At 44.2% G+C, this 19,774-nt stretch overlaps 3 protein-coding genes across 5 annotated transcripts; 1 reads left to right on the top strand and 2 right to left on the bottom strand.

Annotated features, from left to right (window-relative positions):
- Positions 1-278: 278 nt before the first annotated feature.
- LOC119129895 (gasdermin-E-like) lies at positions 279-19,611 on the bottom strand. 2 transcript variants are annotated; one of them, XM_037263272.1, is made up of 11 exons: positions 19,601-19,611; positions 4,043-4,146; positions 2,885-3,103; positions 2,584-2,764; positions 2,340-2,517; positions 2,150-2,255; positions 1,868-2,005; positions 1,626-1,747; positions 1,442-1,562; positions 1,280-1,350; positions 279-1,165 (listed from the first exon to the last, which is right to left on the bottom strand). In XM_037263272.1, the coding sequence occupies exons 3-11, from the start codon at positions 3,093-3,095 to the stop codon at positions 932-934; spliced, it is 1,362 nt and encodes a 453-aa protein (XP_037119167.1). In that variant the 5' UTR covers positions 3,096-3,103; positions 4,043-4,146; positions 19,601-19,611; the 3' UTR covers positions 279-931. The 2 variants fall into 2 exon arrangements, with proteins under 2 accessions (XP_037119167.1, XP_037119166.1); XM_037263271.1 differs by lacking the exon at positions 19,601-19,611 and having other exon boundaries at positions 4,043-4,274.
- Positions 4,737-13,068, bottom strand: LOC119129906 (oxysterol-binding protein-related protein 3-like). Its single transcript, XM_037263286.1, has 22 exons — positions 12,939-13,068; positions 10,151-10,323; positions 9,945-10,061; positions 9,742-9,795; positions 9,556-9,669; positions 9,332-9,481; positions 9,151-9,241; positions 8,950-9,053; positions 8,792-8,854; positions 8,579-8,714; positions 8,361-8,485; positions 8,150-8,281; positions 7,748-7,835; positions 7,151-7,386; positions 6,942-7,079; positions 6,688-6,751; positions 6,452-6,530; positions 6,172-6,316; positions 5,809-5,953; positions 5,607-5,733; positions 5,402-5,524; positions 4,737-5,154 (listed from the first exon to the last, which is right to left on the bottom strand). The coding sequence occupies exons 2-22, from the start codon at positions 10,211-10,213 to the stop codon at positions 5,058-5,060; spliced, it is 2,391 nt and encodes a 796-aa protein (XP_037119181.1). The 5' UTR covers positions 10,214-10,323; positions 12,939-13,068; the 3' UTR covers positions 4,737-5,057.
- Positions 12,657-19,737, top strand: tril (TLR4 interactor with leucine-rich repeats). Of its 2 annotated transcripts, XM_037263249.1 has the most exons (5): positions 12,657-12,736; positions 12,800-12,851; positions 12,951-13,018; positions 14,575-14,732; positions 16,236-19,737. In XM_037263249.1, exon 5 carries the CDS (start codon positions 17,059-17,061, stop codon positions 19,378-19,380), a length of 2,322 nt encoding a protein of 773 aa, XP_037119144.1. In that variant the 5' UTR covers positions 12,657-12,736; positions 12,800-12,851; positions 12,951-13,018; positions 14,575-14,732; positions 16,236-17,058; the 3' UTR covers positions 19,381-19,737. The 2 variants fall into 2 exon arrangements, with proteins under 2 accessions (XP_037119144.1, XP_037119145.1); XM_037263250.1 differs by lacking the exons at positions 12,800-12,851; positions 12,951-13,018 and having other exon boundaries at positions 12,658-12,736.
- Positions 19,738-19,774: the final 37 nt, after the last annotated feature.

The raw sequence follows: 19,774 nt of genomic DNA, 5'->3' as shown, positions 1-19,774 counted from the left end.
AATATACGTATATATAGGAACAAGCAACGCCCTGATTGGTCAGAAGTATAGCGTCTGTATGACGTATGGAATGGATCAGCACTGACGTCAAAAGACACACCCACAAGGGGGCGCTATTTCTGCAGTAAAGTATTGGACCATACAGTTGAACCTTTGAAAAATACTATACACAGACAGTACCAGTACACAATGAAACTGTATAGTGCAAAGTCTGTGAACGGCAACGTTTTAAAAATGTGTGGTAGGATAATCATGGTGACTTAAGAAATACACACTAATTAAATGTGAGAACCTTTTATTTCTGATCACTTACAGTGAACAATATCCTTCAAAACTATAACTTGTCAGACAAGAAATTTAAGTGCATAAAAATGACAAGAATGATATGGAGTCGTACTTCATGAGTAAAACATAAATAATGCACAACTTAATATATCTGTGGTAAAATTTCAATGGCTTACATCCATTTATTATGACTAATAAATATTTGTAACGTCTTCTTCATAGATATGGTCAATAGCAGCGTCAATAAAAGGAGAACATCATCTCTGGCTAGAAATTGCAAACAGTTTTAGCATAGTATGAACATAGTGCACTTATAGTAGTGCATACATTAAATGGTCCGTTTTAAAACAGAAATGAGAAAGAAATGTTAGCATACTATTCAGTGGTTATTTTTCTATATTCATCTTTCTCGGCAGATTAATTAAAAGGCACAATGTACATCAATGTGCATCTGAGTATTCACTAGTTGCCAACATAAAAGTATAATAAAGTTGATAAATATTTCATGCAAAATCTAATGTAAAACATGCATGCACCTTAGATCAATACCAGTTGGAAACACTGATATAGTTTGTAAATATAAGAGTACTCAGTCGTGGTACATTATAAAAATTGGAAAATAACAAATAATACAGGAAGGGGAATTCTATTTTTGTCCACTGCACAGCAAGGACAGTCCATATGTGCTGAGGCGAAGGACCAAAAGTTGCACTTCATCTTTTTTTTCCATTTCCAACCAGAGTTGGTTGTTTTCAACAGACAAGGTCACGCCAATGGAGCTGAGAAGTTTCTCCGCTTGCTGGAAAGCTTGTTGCTCAACCAGCAGAGTCGGAAGAAATCCAAAGGAGAGACGACGGCTGCTTTCCTCCATCAGGTTCAACTTGAAGGAAGGGAAACAGGTGATGAGTTGCAGCAGCCAATCGGGTTCAAATTTTGATACGTCACTTTTGGTCAGCAAAAACAGTGATCATGAAGAGTTTTTGAAAGTACTAACCAGAGTGCTGAAGGCCTCTAAGAACTCGGGTTGACTGTCACTCATGAGGCTTAAAGTTTCATCAGGCAGCTCTAAAAATAAGACCAAAAAAAAAACGATCACATGATAAGACAGAAAAAGCTTTGCAGGAATATGGCCTTGAGGATGTAAATGTCCTCTCACCTTCCAAAGCACTGACCAACAGAAGAACAGCATTCAGGGAGGCAAAGGTGCCGTCGACAGAGTCCAATTCATTCTCCTGCTGTGCCGTGTCAGGTGTTTTGCCGAAGTGCAATTCCTCCAGCTGAAAAACACAAGATTTGATTTCAAAACGTAATCGGTGGGCACCTTGTGAAGGTTCACTCACGTGGGACTGCAGATGCGAGAGAGTCATGCTGTTGGTCAGGATGGCTTGCAGGTCGTGGAACAAGGCCTGCCGATCTGATTGGGAGAGCGCGGCTAGTGGAGAGAGATCTTCCACGCAAGATCCTAATAAAGAATGAGAGGGCTCAATGACTCAAGATTTCACTTCCCTTTCAAAACAATGAAGAGTGAATGGCGTTTACATTGCGGTCGGTAAACCGCAGTAAAACGTATGATCAAACGAACCATTTTGTTGTGGTTGCTCTTCTGGAATAATCCCATCTGCACACAGCCCATCCACCACACTCAGGTCATCTTCAGAGGACCACGACCTGTCCATAATGGTTTCAAAGCCCCCGATTTTCCCAGGACGAAGGCAGAGCTCTGAAATGACATGCTCATTCATAGCAAAATCTGCCATTTCGCAGAAGAAAATATCAATGTCATATTCCAAGTGTTTCCGGGAACTACTTTAGCGTTCCAAGAATGAAGAAGTAGTTTTTACGCTGGTCTCACAGACACACTCACTGAAGTGGCCTTCTTTTTTTATTTCCAGTTCCAGGACGACGTATGCAATGACGACATCAGATGGGATCTTCACAGAAACATCGCTGTGATTGCGCTCGATACAGGCCTGGAATGACAAACACACACACGCTTGCTAATGTGCTTCATATTATGAATGAGTGAATTCAGGTAAAAAAAGATTAGAACTCCCCTTCATATTAGCACTCAAGTTGCCCAACACTCTCAGCACGGCACGCAAAGCACACCGCTTCTCTTGGGTCTGTGTGACGGTGCAGTCAGCAGTGGTCAGGATCCTCTCTTTGACAACGGCCAGAACGTCGGATCGCTTCTCCAGCTGCTGCACCAACTCGTGCTCCATGTTCACCAACCTGATGCAATGGGTGGACCATGTAGGCGCCGGTCTCTGTCGTACAATGTGATGAATTATTTAGCACCTCTTGTTGGAGTCCTGTAACAACTTCTTCACATCCACTTCCTCTTTATCCAGCTTGCCAAAATCCGACAGGAGTTCACTTGAGCCCTGAGCCTTGGCGGATATGATCTCGACGTCCAGCTTGCCGGTAACTTTGTTTCCATACGTGCCCACGTAGGTCAGGAAATCTCTCTTGGACACATCTGAAACAGCCATCAACATTAGGTGCTAGCTAGCTAATCTGAAGAATTACTTCTATAAGATATAGCGGGGACTTGAATGACTGCACTTTTATTATCAAGAAATAAAAACCTAGTACATACCAGGTATAAGCACCTCGTCACCCAGCAACAAATCACTGAGGTTAAAATCTGTCGTTTGATATTTGGGCCTCTGCCAGAACCAAACCCGCTTGTGTTTAACCACCAGAGCCATCGGAAGGAGCTTGGAAGAGTCATTCAAGCGGGACACGGGGATGAGGCTTCCTTCCGGGTCAACCTGACGGACAAATTTGGTAGTGGCCTTGGAAAACATAGCTTGAACTGTGGGAAGAATGAGAACACAAAAGAGCTGAAGGCAATTTTCATACTGGGAAGAATGAGAACACAAAAGAGCTGAAGGCAATTTTCATACTATTACTCCATAGTTTCCGGAAGTGTATAACAAAGAATATACGTAGAGCAACTGGGCACCTATGTGTCTTCCCGCAAGCAGTACAACAACAGCGTTCCCTGTAATTAACAAAGTCTGATAAAACACACAACATCTGCAGTCTCATATATTTCAAAGGCCAAACTTGCAAAACAGTCAGCTGAAGTCAGTTAGAGCATCATGTCTTTGGATTGTTGGGGGGAAAAAAAGAAAGTTGTCTGAGCGTGAAATCAACAACTGAAAACATTTAGTAGAACTTCCTCTCTGGGAGAGTGACAAGTTCTCACTTTTCCAACAAAATGGCCCTGCTTTTTTTCTCCATACAGTGAATGGCGAAAATAGATTTATTTTTCTGCCCCGTTAATCTATGCATTTTTGTATTCTCCGATTGGTCAGTCAAGTTTGACAAGCAAATCTGTGGTCACCCGCACTCATTTAATAATCATCTGCAATCAGTATATTAGCGTAATAATGAAAAACGGGAAAGTCTCACATAATCCAGGTTAAGCGCAGCGCGTTGTATGACGTCATAGGCATTTGTTTCAGAGAAATCTGTTAAGGTAGGTAGAGTTCTTCAAATGTCAACTGCGTTTAGAATTATTATATTAGAAACATAAGAGTTAAAAGTGCCATTTAGAAAAAGCGGGTTTGCCGCCGCACACACGCGTGTACTGTTCCCGGCAGCGCTTCTAAATGCGGTCCAAAACTAGTCTCATGACTCGGATTCTCGAATTAAATCACATAACAGCCCCTGAGCAAAAACGATGAGCACAATCGACCCATTTTCTTCACCCAAAACAACTTTTAAATAGTAGTTAACGATTACTTACACTGCAAGTTCTGCAAAGTAGGTTGTGACGTCACTGTCAAAGCTCCGCGGCTGATGTTATTTCACGAGGTTAATGTCACCGAAGCGAACGAGTTGTTGTCAGAACTAGTTAGAACTAGTTTTCTCGCGCTGGGAGTTATTAGAAAATGGTGGTAATGGCCGAACGATGGAGTGAGAAGGTTGAAAATTACGCCCACGATACGCCTACTTTGCGTCTCGGCCCAATGGAGTCACAGACCGGACTCAACTCAAGCAGCTTTATGAGTTTGTAAAAAAAAATGAGCTTCACTCAATTCTTTCTCTCTGAAATTGTATAGTGATTTTTGTGGTTCAGATGGCACAGATGGGGATTTTTTTTAGGCCACAAGCCAGCCAGCCAACCAACCAACCAGCCTGCCTGAGAACCACATAAGGTGTATCGTGCAATCTGGATATGTTGTTTGAAATGGTGGGGAATTTTTGTGGTTCAGATAGCAGCACAATTTAAGTCAGAAAGAACAGACAGGTGTTTTTTCTTTAGGTCACAATTTGTCAAGCAATATACTTGCAAATACATTGAGTGCTTCTCAACCAAGAAGAGTCGTGTTGTATAGCTGTGGAGATCATCAAGCAAATTCATTCATATAGCACGTTGAGTTTGATCTCTGTAAAAAAAAAAAAAACACACAAAACTGCAAACAGGGGGAGAAAAGGTGTCCATCTTTAGTATTTTTTATTATCGATTTTGAAGCAGCAGTCCTTTTTTTTCTATTTAGGTTACAATCCAAGGCACTTTGGTAAATGTTGATCCATAAAACTTTGATTTGAGTCTACACTAACAGTGTAAATCACAATTAAGGTGAGACAAAGATAAAGATGATGCTAAAACAAGAAACGATTCTGCTGGTGCATGAAAGAGGGCACAGGAAGTCCATTCTGATTTGGGTGACCACGACACAGAACAAGATCGCCTGAGGTCTGTTTCACTTCAGTTTTCCGCTTCTCTCTTTATGGTCATATCAAGGAAATAAAAGCCGTCACCACAACACAGGGAAGTCCACTTTCGTGAAGCCGGGATCTCTGCGCAACTCCCAATATGAGTTGTTGCTCACCCACGAGTCATTCTCCGACTTCCTGAAAATGCAAATAAAGTAGTTGTAGATATTTTCTTGATACGTTATGTGAACCCAATTAAAAAATATTCACGGTGCCTGTGTGTCTTTTTGTTATTGTGTTGAACAAATGGGGCGTGAACAGACTATCACTTGTGACACACTAACATGTGTACGTATGTTATCTCACTGTCGTGCGGGTGGAAAAGAAGACACGCGTGCGCACGTCTGATTGTGCATCCAAACACGCGAGTCGAGTGGCGGCATACTTGAAGAAGCGCGGTTGGTGTGTCATGTCGTTTTCCTCCAGCACTTTCCTCCTCTCTCTCTGCAGATGCTCTATCCTCTGCTTCTGTTCTTCAGCTCCTTCCACATTTCCCTCCTCCAAAAGCCTGAACAAAGAGAAGTGTGTGCAGGCTCTTTCGTACTTTTTCTCCCAAAATTTACTCCAAAAGCAAATGAACTGATGCTAACCTCTGGTCCAGCCTGAAACGTGTATCTGTAGGGGGCAGTAGGGGTTTTAGAATGGGATCCAACTCGTTTAACTCCACCGCAAACTTAGTGAAGCCATAGTACTGGTCCTGGTCCACTGGCATGGGATCTACGGAAACAAATAAGCATACAGAGTATGACATCATTGTAAGGTCGGCGCCATACTTCTGTTTTGTTCGCTCACTTGCTCTCCAGATGCATGTGGCAGAGGGCGGGTCGCCCTGAAAAATGGACTCGTGCCATTTTCCAAACATGGAGTGTACCACTTTTCCATTCGAATCGGTCACCACAGCCTCTATCTCATTGACAGAGGAGCTCCATGAGCTTGCCTGAAAGACATAAAAGGGCAATAAAATGTCAAAACAAAGAACATCCAACACTGTCCTGTCCAAAGTGTGAAAGGATTTAATTTCAGGCTGGCTATTTTTGTTATTCCCTCTTTGGTCAGCAGAGGGCACTGTATGCTTGATAGTGTTACTTATAACTACGTTAGTACCAAGTGTGTTGCATTCAGGACACTCAAGGGGGAAAATCTGTATCGTCTGACCTTGACAAATGTGACTTTACACTCGCAAGTGTCACTGTTGACATTTTTGATGGTCATCTCTCCATAGTGTTCAATCCATCGCTGCCCACTGAGGATGTTGTGGATGCAGGATGTCACTTTGTTCCATTCATAATGGTCCCCGAAGCTACCAAACACAAACAAAGTTGTGCATTTCATCAAGTTCAATCCATTGAATACTTTGCTACAAGGTGCTGGTTTACATTAGTGTGGCAGGAAGAGAGTGTTCATCACACAAATGGTAAATAAATAAATGACTCACGAAGGCAGTGTGACGTGGGTAGTACCAACTGGAACTATTTCCATGGATTTGCCCCAAAATTTATTTTTCAACCGAACATCTAAAAAGGAAGGGAACAAAATTCATTGCAGTTTACAAAACACCTCACACATGTAGACGCTACAAAATAATATCTTTAGACAACAACTGCTCTTAACACAAATTTGACCTTAAGTATCATCGACAGAACGTTACATAAAAACGTTCTTCATGCTCACCTTGCCAAAAAGAAAAGTTCTTTGAATCAGCGTGACATACTGACACAGGTGGATGATGGCTCACCTGTAATGACAGGGATATAAAAAAAAAAAACTCACAAAACAGGAAGTGGTTGCTGTTCCTCCTCATGCAGATACTAACTAGAATGAGTCACCGCATCCTACCAATTAGTCAAAATTACCGCAGCGTTGCCAAGGCGATACGGCGTTCCAAAGTCACAAACAAACTTCACTATTACCCGTGTCAAACGTACCTGTTCACCGAGAAACCTGAAGCCCTTGTCGGGTCTGTCACACTCGTACGTTTCTCCCAAGACCGGGTTGAAAGGTTTGCTTCCAGCTCGGTAGTAGGAAGAAGTGTATGCGGTGATGGCAAATGTAGCAACATATACCTGTGGAGGAAAAAAAAAGACTGATGATTAAAAAGTATTATTATTTTTAATGAAAGCTTCTCTCCTCTAACCATGCGCTGGTAAGGGTTGGTGGTCTTGTTGGCTGTGTCCAGCAGCTCGCTGTACTCCAGCTCCTCGCAAAACCTCTGCAGGGTGTTGAGTGGCTCGTTCAACTGGACCGGCATGGCCACCTTGGACAAGTCCTTGCCAATGTTGTTCCTGAGGATGTTCCACAGACTCACGCTGCTGGGGGGACTGGGCGAAGGCAGAGTGGTGCGACGGCGAACCACAGATCCGACGCTGCTCACTGCCAAGAGTTGGAAACAGCCAAATGGAGAAGAAATCCAAAAGCAGACTGAGATGCCAAATTAGCTGGATTTAAAAATACGGCCAACATATTTGATCACAGACCATAGCGTATTCGATTTTCTCAAATGAGCTCATCCGGATGCACGTAATTTCATTTACACCGTCGACAATCACGATGGCACTTTTCAGATTTGTTCCACACGCCTTTCAGCGTCGACCGAGTTCAACGCTCATTAAATATGAAGCAATGCTATCAGTCTCTGAAAAGCAACACTCAAGCGGATTAGTCACACTCCTCGCTGGAAGCGGACGAGCTCGGTTCCCTTTGCCTGTGACGCAGCACCGTGTGTTTCATGTACCCGAATTGTGTCTGCTCCCTCCGTTGCTACAGGTCTCCACGGAAAGGCTGTCGCTCACGTCGCTGATATACGAGTCATCGTCGGAGAGCTGGTGACGAAGCAATAGTGAAAGGTCAGCGCGGGCAAACAGTGAACCAATGAATTAGGTCAGAAAGCTTTTGACTAAAATGCTGAATGATTTCTCAAATAAACCACTGATGCTTCAGTTATTAAAGCTTTATCGAGGTTAAAAAGTTTGTTTGAACATTTGTTTTCAACGTCACTTTGCCTTTTTCTATAAGCCAAAGAGAAATATGGATTAAAACAGAAAGAAAATTCAGAGCCCTATGTGTGGTTGAATAATAAAAGAGTGACTTGAGTGAAAAGAGCAGGACTGAGTTTATAAAGCCGACCAAGCATCACCTCATTCTCGGAGGAGGACGAGGAGAGGAGGTATTCCTGCGCATCGTAGAACTCTGATATCGACTCGGGGATTGATGCTCTGCTTTCATTTGATGCCTGGTGGACCAGAGAATGGCCTTCATCTGGACAATCCTGGTCGGATGATAAAAGTCGGCAGGGAGAATTATTAGGGCCGGTGTTTATTGTGTAATCACATGGGCGCATCACTCACTGAGCCATAGGCGCTCTTTAAGGCCGTAACCTGCATGGGTTGGGGAGCATGCATTTCAATCGTTTGCTTTAATCTCTCCCTTTCTGCTGACAGAGAACTATGGGCTGATTTCAGGGTGCTGTGGACTGAAGAGAAAGAAACGGAAACAAATGGCATTGTTATTAAAATGACACAAACACGGCTTTTTATGTCATGGAAGATCTCAGGAGCAGACTCACTGTTGTTTGCTAGTCTGCTGAAGTTGTCTTGCATACGAGAAACCTCAACGGGAGAGTCCGGAGATGCCGGGCATGCTTCTTGGCTGTTGGCCTCCATCGTAGGGAGATTAGGATTGGAGGCATTGTTTTGAGGCATCTGAATGGCAAGATGAAGAAGTCACATGATATGCTATTATAAACACAATGTGCATTGGACAAAAAAATGAAAAGTACCTGTGTAGTTACTTTGCTATTTTTGCTATGCTTGGATCGCCATTTCTTGGTCCTCTTCTCTTTCTTTTAGAGGTCAGAAGTAGATGACACAAGATAATCATGTTTGTGAACCCAATCTGACTGACAATCCCATTTGAACAACGAATGTATTTGTTTACTTGTAGTCCGCCGATAGATGAGGAAGAATACGTGCGATGCATGACCGCCATACTACTCAGCAGCAGGTTGAGTTCTTGTAGGTAGGCTTCACACTCTTCCAAGTCTGGGTGAACAACATCATTATTTTCAAATGAAACTCCCCGCAAGGGAAGGGGAACAATTATGAGGAAGTAAAGTTAACTGATTGTGTTTCAACAAACCTTTGGCACACTTGTTCATGTCCTCTGAGGAGTGAAGCCAAGAGCTGACCTTGGCCTGATGGATGGACATTTGCTTGGGGAGAGTCGCCCTCTGTGTGAGAGGGACGTAAAACAACAAATGACTTTGACTCGTTGCGAATTAGCAATTTTCCACAAATCAGCTTGCGCTGACCCAACTTACCTTCCTTAGAGAGTCGTTGAGGGAGGGCGAGGAAAAGGTATGAGTGTGGTAGTGGTAAGAAGGAGGACATGAGGAAATCTCGTTCTGCCGGAACACACGGTGGTGACGCAGCTTCGACACCCACTCTTCAAATATCTCGGGAGACTTCATCTGTGCTCCGGAAATAAGTAGCGAATTGAATTATATCATAAGTGGCCTACTTTGCATGTGATCCAGAAAAGTACCTTCAGGTGATAGATGTTGTCCTCCGTGTCCAGATCGATGCACATGGTCGACTTCTTGATTGCCATGACAGAAAGGCCGACATCAATGCAACCGTGAATCTTTCCCTTTCTTAGCTGCCGATTAAACAAAATGTGCATTAGCATAAAAAAATGGCGACAACAACAGTGTAATAAGGAAATTCTTACATCCGTGCCATGTTTTGCATACTTCAGAATGCCCCTGTCCAGCAGGAAAAATCTCTAAATGGTGAAACACAAGAGCAACGTTAATAATTCTCCAAGGACATTGAGTGGAATGAAGCTTTGCCAGCCTTGTGTGTTTGGCTGTTGGTTCCAGTTCAATAAGCATCAGAATAAATAACCCCCAATTAGTCTTATGAGGCGCTCACTTTGTGCCATCCTTTCATAGGCCACTTTCTTCTCTTTAACAGGAAACCCTGCTGTAGCTCAGGCAGCTGCATGACGTCAGGAACCCCCCGGAGCCCCTCAACAATTTCCCAACTGTCCTATAGGGGGAGCAGGCAAAACAGCATACATATATATATATATATAAAAAACATTTAATCTGCAGCAAACTTAGCAAAAAAAACCTCACCTGGTTATTATCCGGCTTGGAAGAACCACTACTGTCGCTGTGAGTTGGCGACGGTGACATCATCTTTGCCGTCGTTCCTTCTTGGTGCGCGACGTCCGGCGCTGGAGATCACAGTGGAGCAGCCGAGAGCAGCACTCTGACCTTTGAAGGTCACGCGACAGCAGTTGGTGCTGCCGAGAAAGGGTAGGAGAAACCCGGGTTATGATGATGATCATGTGAATATGCGAGCGCAAACGATTCAAACACATGCAACAAATGCAGTTTCCTTTAGGGGATAAGGACTTGGCTCTCTGCTTAACTCATGTTTCTGTGATAGACATTCCTCCCTTTGCCCCACATGCCACAACTGGGCTGTGTTTATTCATGCTTTTGTTGCAGCGCTATGAGCGTTTTCTAGCCACGCCTCATGTCTGTATGATACTGTGAAGTGAATGTGGAGACCTGAACAACACAATGCGTCCCAAAATGGCTGACAGGGGAATATGAATCTTGTATTAAGTGCATTTCAATACACTCTATGCAAAGAGTGGAATGGTTTCAATGAGTGTGTGAGCTATTTTGCGGCATCTCGGGGGCTCCCTTACAGCCGGTGCCGTGCCCAGTGGGTGAGTCATCAACAGGAAAGAATGTGCTTTGATACGCCATAACAAGCGCGGTGAAAAGCATACTGAATCCACACCGGGCCTTGGACTGCAAAACACACACAGCAGAGAAACAATACACTCCAATCGCTTAATTTAGCTCAACAAAGTTCTCACACTCATGTTACAGTCCGGCTGACTGGCATCATCAGCGGTCAGTAAAAGTAGCCCATTGCATAACACGCTCCACCTGGAAAAAGCTTTCCTATGCTCATTATGCTTTTTCAAGGGTTAACTCCTCTTCTTTCTCAGTTTATTTGTTGTTGGTGGTGGATGAAGTCAAAAGAGAACAAGCCGACTCCAACTTGGAAGGAGAATAATTACGACTGTCCGAAAGGCCATTAATCGGCAACCTGTAAACCGTGTAATCCCTATAAGTGTTAATCATTAATGACACAAAAGCGTGTAAATGATCTGTTAAAAGGTGCAACGAGGTTATGTCATCAGCAAAGTCACAAGACATATATGAGGGAAGAAAGGTGTCAAGGTGACGCAAATGGATTGTTTTTCTAAAATGGGGGAAAGGGATCATGACTACTGCCCAATAAGTTACATTACTTTGACACAATAAAGCTTCAATTTGTTGTTCAGCAGTTTCCCAGACAGCCTGAGTAATTTCAGGCCTGAGGAAATGTCAGACTGGACTTTCCAGTCATGAGCAGGAGTGACAAAACAAACACTGATTCACAACTAATGCGTTGGCCTCTGAGCAGATACTTTATACGATATTCTTGATCTTCATCTTGAGGTCCAAGAACTAGTCGCTAGTGAAGCAAAACTATGCTGAATCTAGATTTTAACTCGGGCAAATATGGAATCAATGTTCAAACGGCTTTCCATAACGGCATGAACTGCTATCAACCGGACATTGCATTAGCATAGAAATGGAATGCAGATCTTGCAGCAAAGCTTCTTACCAGAATTATCCAGTGAAAACTGTGCATGATCCCCTGATTATCAGACTGTGAGAGCAAGTTGCTTTAGATTACATTTTGAAGCACCCAAATTTTGGGATAACTATAGCAGCTGTTTTGTGGGAAACATATGGTGGCAGTAGCACTTAACACCCCTTATCTGACCTCTAACATCATGTCCACAGAGTGTGGCGCTGAGCGGGCATATTTTTAACGACATGCTTGATTTCAATGTAATGCCTGTGATGGTTGAATGCCGACATCAGCAGCCTGTAAGCGTGTGGCGATCACGTTATGACTCGTTGCCATGGGAACAAAACATGAATTGCATCCAGTTAGGCTGCTTGTCACGTTCTTTTTCAAATGATCACTGTTTGTACACAAGAGAGAACAACTACGCTGAGTGGCAACCGAGCATATTAGTTAAGGCGGTGTGCTTAACAGTTTAAAGTAGGTGTGACACAGTGATAAATGACTGCGTAATGTCAGCCAATCTGATGTCAACCAATGGAATGAGGAAAAACACTTTCGCTTAACCTTTGGATGGATGAATTACTTGACTTCTATATAAAACCACTTTTGTGATGGTTGCCTAAATCAATTTTGTACAGTGCCGTTACATATTTCACATTTGGTTAGGCAGTCATTTCAGTAAAACCAGATTGTTTTTGTTTTGATTACTATCATTTGGTCTTCTTTACTGCCTGAACTAAAAAAAAAAAAAAAACTACAGTACTGTGGCTACTGTATGTTGTATGCTTGATAAGAAAACAAATACTCTTCTAGATCACACAATGGAAACAAAACAAAAAAACAGATAGAGTTTATACATCACGTAAATAATACTTTAAAGTGTTTCATCGGGGATTTATTTAAACAATAGTAGTGGAATTTTAGACAGGCGACAACGTCGACCATCTAACGCCACAGGTGTTCAATTAGGTCTGTTGGGGTCCCACCACTTGGCGCTGCCATCACTGAGATTCCTCAGGAAGTGAAGATCCAACACTGCCGACGTTACCGTCGAACCGGTGAGTGAAAAACATGGTCAACAGCTTAATTACTTCCCCATTGTAATACGGTACTGCTTTCAGGCTCTGATATTTCACCGAAAGTCCCGACGAAGTCTGGTTAGTCATTCTATCGGTAAGCGGTGTTTTTACTTCGCCATCAAAGACCTGACCGCGGCGCGGCACGGCGCTTATCAAAACGAATATTGATGTTTCTCTTTACCTGCTTTGGTAGTGTCAGTGAGAAGAAACGCTTTGGCTTCCAAGGTGAAAGTAAGAGCGTCGCATCCTGCCAGCAAAGAGGTGAAGTACCTGTCCGGGAAGTACTCGCTTCATTGCGTGAAAACTGTAGAAGGAGGCGGGGCTTGGATGGTGTTTTGGTTGAGTGGCGTTTCTCTTAGCCAATCATAAACAGGGATTAACATACGGGGACGTTTACTGAGGATGGCTTGACACGTTTTAAAATGACTGACGTGGCCAGAAATGCAATTTGCCGACGGCGTTTATAAGAACACAAAGTTAACCGTCAAAACAAAAAAGCCAGAAAATGAACACCCATAATGTATGTAAAAAGAGATGGGTAACGTACACATACGTTCTACATGAACTTCTGAAGAATGTTTTTTTGCAGCACATGATACAGAATAAGCAAATAGGGGTAACGTGTTCCCGACCAGTATGCCTCTATTTTCCTGGAATGCCTGCCATTGCCTTGCTGCTTCAGCTTTTGTTTATCCAACAAAACAAATTTCCCTCCTTACATGAGCACAAGGCTGCTCCTTCCTGCTTGCGCCTATTGCTGTGGCAACAAGAGGGAAGGAGAAGCAACATTGAAAGGGAGGGGAACATTTGGGAGAGTCGAGTGTTTGCAGGAACTTGTGAAAATCGCATGGCTGTAGGTGTTTGGAATTTGGAAATTGTCATTGTGCAGGTACACCTACTGCTGTCAAGTAAGAAAATTAGGAGAGATACTTCTCAGAAAACATGTCACTTAAGAACAATACATTTCCTTCTTCACAAAACAAACAACAGGCACCGCACCCTGGCATGAATTTGGCACATGTACACACTTTGAGCCACACAGTCAAGTACAACAAGGCCCAATGCATTAAGCCCGCAATGACTTGAACATTGTGCAATTTAAAAAGCGAAAGAAGAGACAGAGTGGCTCATCAATAAACGAACAAACTGAAAGCTGATTCCAGAATAGCTATTTACATCCCCTAGATCACGTTTCTCTTTCCCAAACACACCTCCGACGCATATGATTGTTTATGACATCATTGTTTGTTGTAGTTTTGGGAAGTTCTCCAAGTCAGCACTTGGGTTTGATTTGCACATATTTGACTCACTCCCATTTTTGTACTACACCAAAGCGGAGCTAAAAAATTTTTTTTTTAAGATTCAAGACCATGCGGTTGAACAAAACTGCAGTTTAAAAATGTCATTGTGGCTCTTGAAACAGCAGAGGGCGATGTTTGACAGAATCAGGTCATTTTGCTGCAAATCAGATGGCTCACATTTCTTGGGATGAAAAGTAGAGAACACGCTTTTTGTTCCTAATCTGTTTGTATTATCTGAGAGAATAAAATGCAATAATACAGATTATAAATACTGTATGCCGTTTGCTACATATCCATGCTCATTAGTTCATGTTTACACCGGCTTGGTGCTCCCATCCAGGGTCATTGTGGTAATGCCTTTTTAAGATCTTAAGGCCCATTCTCTGAGTCATTATGTGATTCAGTCTGATTATGTGCACTTTCTTTCAAACTTCATCCATCAAAGGCTTGTTCTCACTTATTTCCTTTCTACTACCCCCTTCTCCCCCCCCTCTACCCTCGCTACCCTTTCAACAGGGCAAAGGCGTGCAGCAATTATTTCCAGATGGAGAAGTACGTCTTCTGTTCTCCCTCTCTGCATTCTCAAAGTGGAGACCGAAGCTCTTGTAGTCCTGGGTCTGGTTCTGGAGCTGAACAGAATGCAAAGAAGAAAGGCAGTTCCCCATGTTACAGTGGTATGTTTTTGTAAAAACAAGCACTTTCTTTTCTTCTTGTGTTATATTGTATTGTGAGTTTTTTTTTTTTTTTACATCCCCTTTAATGAAAGCCATCTGGAGAACAATAGGAAGATGGAGTTTGAGCGCTTTCCTGTCCCGGTGTCTCTCCCACGCTTCCTCTGTCTTTATACATATTCGATTAAAGGGGCCGATTCGACTAAGATGGCTGAAATATGATTTGCAGTGCAGATGATGTTGGGAATAAATCCATACACTTTAAATTTCAGATGTAAATGGATGTCAGTGCTTTTGCTAGAGTGTTAAGATGTGTCGAGAAGGCCTTGCTGGCCTGACCGCCCACCATCGATGGCCACGTGTCCCAATATTTTGACCTGTGTCGTCCACATCTTTGTGCAGATAAAAAAAAATCTCAGTTCAGTGACAGATAGGAAAGAATTCCTTTCACCTTCCCCCTCTAAGTGCATAAACATGCTCGCTCGCTCACCCCCGCATAAACATGCAAAGGCGCGCACACCGTCTTAGTGCGCGTGAGCATGAGTCCGAGTCAAAGCTCTTAATGATCCCACCAGCTGTTGCTCTTGTAAACACACAATCCCACCTCCTCGCCGCCTCTTTGCTTCCTCTCCTCCATTCCCACAAGCAAGTAGGTGAAGATATAGTCCTTGCAATTTGTTCCTTGCCACACATGGGGACAATCTGTGTTCATCGTCTAAGCATCGTCTCCTCACTGTAATGGAAATTAGGCATCGTTCCACACATAGCTGTTGGAATATGCTGATGCTACAGGCTAGCTCGGTGCTGGCACAGTGGCAGACGCCGTCCGAACAGAATGTGGGTCAGCCCCAGAACACTTTTCCTTCCTTCCTTCCTCTGTCATCCATTCTCCAATTTATTGCCTTGCATCGTTTTATGCTCACATTTCCAAAGGGCCCTTCCTCATGTTTCCACAATGTGCAAAGTCGTCATCTTTCGGCTGTGTCCGCTCACTCTGTGTGTGTTCCACGGTCACAAAATGGGTAAGGGGGATGTGGGAATCCAAGAGAGAAACGGCCAGACAGGAAATGACCCCTAGAAAGAGGGGGCTTCCCTAAGGCTCGCACTTTGCTGTGTCTTATATACAGACCCCGACTCCGAGTGAGCTCACATCTCAGTATGATGTCTTCCAAGTGGCGAGAGCATGAGAACAAGGCCCATCCAGGGGGATTTGGAGCTTTTGTTTGAGAAAAGTCATCCAATCCTGGCTCTGGAAACCATTTTTGTAATTGACCCTCAACTCTGACTGAAAAAGATGTGTGCGCCTGTGTTTGTCCTTGGTATTTAATCTGCAAGTATATTTTGGAAGGAAAAAAAAAATACTACTGCTTTACGTGTGCCAGTGGCGAAAAGCATTTTACCGCATGTGTCATAAATGGACAGATGTCTTGGCAGAAAAATATACAAAAGCTTACTGGACTCAATACCCACACATGGTGAATTTAATCTTTTCTCTCAACTTGACAGATCAGATTTGGCACATCTCCCTCCGACATTTGCGACCTGAATTCCTTTGCCTGCAAATGTGAACCATGTGTGCACCTTCTGGTCGCTTAATGAGAAGACGGTACAACGTCTGAAATATGGGCTACAGTAGGAGTCGCTCCCTCGAGGTAAGGCCTGCACAACCACAATCAGGGCTAATTTTCAAAGTCTAATTGTTAACTTCTGCGGGTCACAAAAAGTAACTCAAGATGTAAAAATCAAACGTTTGAGCGGGGGTTCTGTGACTTGTTGTAATTGGCTTCCTCCCTGGAACACAAATGTCAACATTTTGAGGGAGAAACATTTTCATTTGAGTTCAAACGATTTTCACCATGACACAAAAGTCATTCAAGCTTTTCCAAAAGTATAAATAGAAGAAATGCAAATCATTTACATACTTGGGAGAGCATGGGAGTGTTATATTTGCTGCTATGTTCATTCATCCAGATGAGTGCAATGGTTGGCTGCACACGGTTACGCGCAGGAAACTCGGTCAAAAGTCCCCTGGCGTGCACGCGCCACCCTGCAAACTTTCACGAGCTCACTTGTCGTGCTTGCAAGAGGAGGGACTACGTCCATTGTGCACCAGCGCGTGTGTGCGTGGGTAATTCGCAGCAGATGACCACTTGATGGGATGGAGGCTTTCGGGGGATGTGAGCCTTTCCGCAGACTGCTTCAATTAATTTGCGCGACACGCTGCGGAGTGATGGAGCCTTTCGCCGGACTGGTGCAGTAGGATCATTGTCACGCAGAAGCTGCAAGTGGAACATGGCGCACGAGTGAATGTCGCTCCAGCGCCGTGGGGATGGATACCGGCTATTTCCTGGCAGGGCTCTGCGCGCTTCTGCTCTGCCTCGGCGCTTTCGCCTCCCCGGGAGTTTGTCCCGACCGCTGTGACTGCCAGCAACCGCAGCGTCTCATGTGCGCCAACCGGGGTTTGCGCTCCGTGCCCCCTCCAAGCGGCGACCAGAAGGAGGTGCTGGTCTTCAGCCTTGGGGGTAACTTCATCGGAAACATCTCGGCTAACGACCTCGGAAGGTTCACAGGCTTAGTGCGATTGGATTTACAGTTCAATCAAATCCAAAACATCCATCCTAAAGCATTTGAGAACGTGTATAATTTGGAAGAGCTCTACGTGGGACATAATCGTTTGTCCGACATTCTATTTGGAACTCTGCAACCCTTGAAGAAGCTGACGGTCCTTTGTGTGAATAATAATGACGTCGTTGAAATAACGCCAGGACTTTTGGACGATTTGGATCATCTGCTTAAGTTACGCCTGGATGGCAATAAAATTCAAAGCTTGCAGCTTTCACTTTTTAAAGACTTGCGCAATCTGCGCTATCTTCATCTGGAGACCAATCAGCTGCATCACATTCACAGAAATGCCTTTTCTGCACTTGCTCAGCTGCGCTTTCTCAATTTGTCTCACAATAAGCTGCCGGCCCTGCGAGGCGCCCTCACCTTCTCCCATCTCACAGCCTTGACAACTTTACTGCTGTCTGAAAATGAAATCCAACACGTGGGGAATAAAGTTTTTCACCATCTAAAAAAACTATCCAAATTATCTCTCAGTAATAACAGAATTGCTCATTTGCACAGTGGGGCTCTGCTCGGTTTATCGAGCCTCAAAGAGTTCCTGATAGATGGGAATGAACTGGAGGAGATCCCAGCTGGGCTTCTGGATCCTCTGGAGCTCGTGGAGCATTTGGACTTTAGTCACAACCGGATCTCTAATATTGACTCTTTAGCATTTCTTCATCTCAAACAGCTCAGGTTTCTGAAGCTACGGAATAACGTCCTAACAAGCCTACCGGGTGACATTTTCAAGCTAAATAACTTTCTTCACAACCTGGATCTCCACGGTAACAACTGGACTTGCGATTGTCGCCTGGAAGAGCTGAAAAGATGGATGTCTGCAGCACGTTCAAAGGGGAGACTGTTGGATGTGTTTGTACAGTGCCATCACCCAGCAACCCTGAGAGGGACCTCCTTGGACCGTGTGAACACGTCCCACTTTCAGTCTGCTGGGAACTGGAGCGATCTGTGTGGGAGCCACGGCGGGCCAGAGGAGAGCCAGGGAGGGAAGACCTGGCTTAAGATGAAGGGTGAAGCTTGGCAGGAAGAAAGCGGAAGAGAAGATCCAAAGCAACAAAAGCAGGATAGGACGACACAAGGGAAGGACGAGGCGGGTATACAAGGAGACCAAGGCGGAACAGAGGTGCCAGTAATGGTTCATTCATTCAAAAAGAACTCTCGCAGATCCAAGTCATCAACTGACGCGCTTACAAAAAGTGCCAAAATTGAGGAGAAGGTTTCCAGAACACATCCAGAGAAGGACATCTCTACAGCAAGTCACGACGGGAACCGGCAGAGTGTCTCCACAACTCTCATCCCATCCGGAGAAATGTTTGATTTTCTTAGAACGGACCACAAAGGGGTCCCACCTATCGTCACCGATCCGTGTGCCTTCAACCGCCACTTCATCGCCAACGTGTCAGTGGACCAGGTCACGAGCAGTACAGTCACGGTCCACTGGGCGACACTAGGACTCAGTCCGGACCTGGACGAGGTGCACTACCGGATTATGTTTGACCGCTTCGGGACATCCGAACGGTTTCCACGATTCGTTTACGCAACGGGTGCGGCCCGCTCGGCGATTCTGCGGGAGCTTCGCCCGGATGTCACCTACATGGTGTGTGTCGAAGGAGTGGTTGCCGGTTCCGTGTGTCAAGTGGCGCCTCGCGACCACTGCTCAGGTCTGGTCACTCTTTCCGAGGACTCGGTCCTGACCGTCAACCTCCAGCTGGTGACGGTGCTGACGTTGGCCGGGAATGGCGTCCTGCTCCTCGTCCTGGGAATGGTCTGGTTGAGCCGAAGCCTCAAGAAGAAGTTGCAGAGGAGGAAGTCGGCCGTCCACGTGCGCCACATGTACTCCACCAGAAGACCTTTTCGAGCCAATTTAGCAAACACCTCGGCGTCCACTGACTTCACAAGCTACCAAAGCAGTCGCCCGGCCCGGCTGGTACCACCAGAAATGGGAGACCTCATTGAGTTCCCTTGTGACCGCTTTCAAGATTCCTCTTCCTCTCGCAGAGACATTGACCTGCCCAGATTCTCCGATTAGGACATTGTTTGAGAGCAGAGGCAACGGCTTGATTTTTTTTTTTTTACACATTTCCGACCACTTGCAAGGACTTTTTTATGTGCTTTTGTTTTGCAATGTTTTGAATGCAAGTGTGACCGCATGAATGATGATATTAGTTTTGACTTTACAAGACATCCTAATGTCTTGTTGTACAGTAGAGTTTCATGTTTTCTACATTTTTTTAATACTTTTTTGTCACCTGGGGTTTATGGATTTATTTCCGAGTTGAAATAAAACCTGACTTGATTATGAAGCACAACACAAAATATGTTTTGTTTGCATGTATCATGATATCTTAATTGTAACTACACATGACGTATAGAACCTTTAACCTTTTATAACCTTATTAGAGATTGAATTAAAACAAGAACTA

The sequence above is a fragment of the Syngnathus acus genome, chromosome 11 (genome assembly GCF_901709675.1).
Source record: "Syngnathus acus chromosome 11, fSynAcu1.2, whole genome shotgun sequence".
NCBI classification, from domain to species: domain Eukaryota; kingdom Metazoa; phylum Chordata; class Actinopteri; order Syngnathiformes; family Syngnathidae; genus Syngnathus; species Syngnathus acus.
This window is presented reverse-complemented; position numbering and strand designations above follow the sequence as displayed.

Coding starts and splice junctions, on each gene's coding strand:
- LOC119129906 (XM_037263286.1), bottom strand. CDS start 10,213: ATGATGTCACCGTCGCCAACTCACAGCGACAGTAGTGGTTCTTCCAAG. Junction 6,531..6,687: donor GAACTTTTCTTTTTGGCAAG/GTGAGCATGAAG, acceptor CTTCCTTTTTAG/ATGTTCGGTTGAAAAATAAA. Junction 6,317..6,451: donor ACCCACGTCACACTGCCTTC/GTGAGTCATTTA, acceptor TGTGTTTGGTAG/CTTCGGGGACCATTATGAAT.
- LOC119129895 (XM_037263272.1), bottom strand. CDS start 3,095: ATGTTTTCCAAGGCCACTACCAAATTTGTCCGTCAGGTTGACCCGGAA. Junction 1,351..1,441: donor GTTGGTCAGTGCTTTGGAAG/GTGAGAGGACAT, acceptor TCTTATTTTTAG/AGCTGCCTGATGAAACTTTA. Junction 1,166..1,279: donor TAGAGGCCTTCAGCACTCTG/GTTAGTACTTTC, acceptor CCTTCCTTCAAG/TTGAACCTGATGGAGGAAAG.
- tril (XM_037263249.1), top strand. CDS start 17,059: ATGGATACCGGCTATTTCCTGGCAGGGCTCTGCGCGCTTCTGCTCTGC.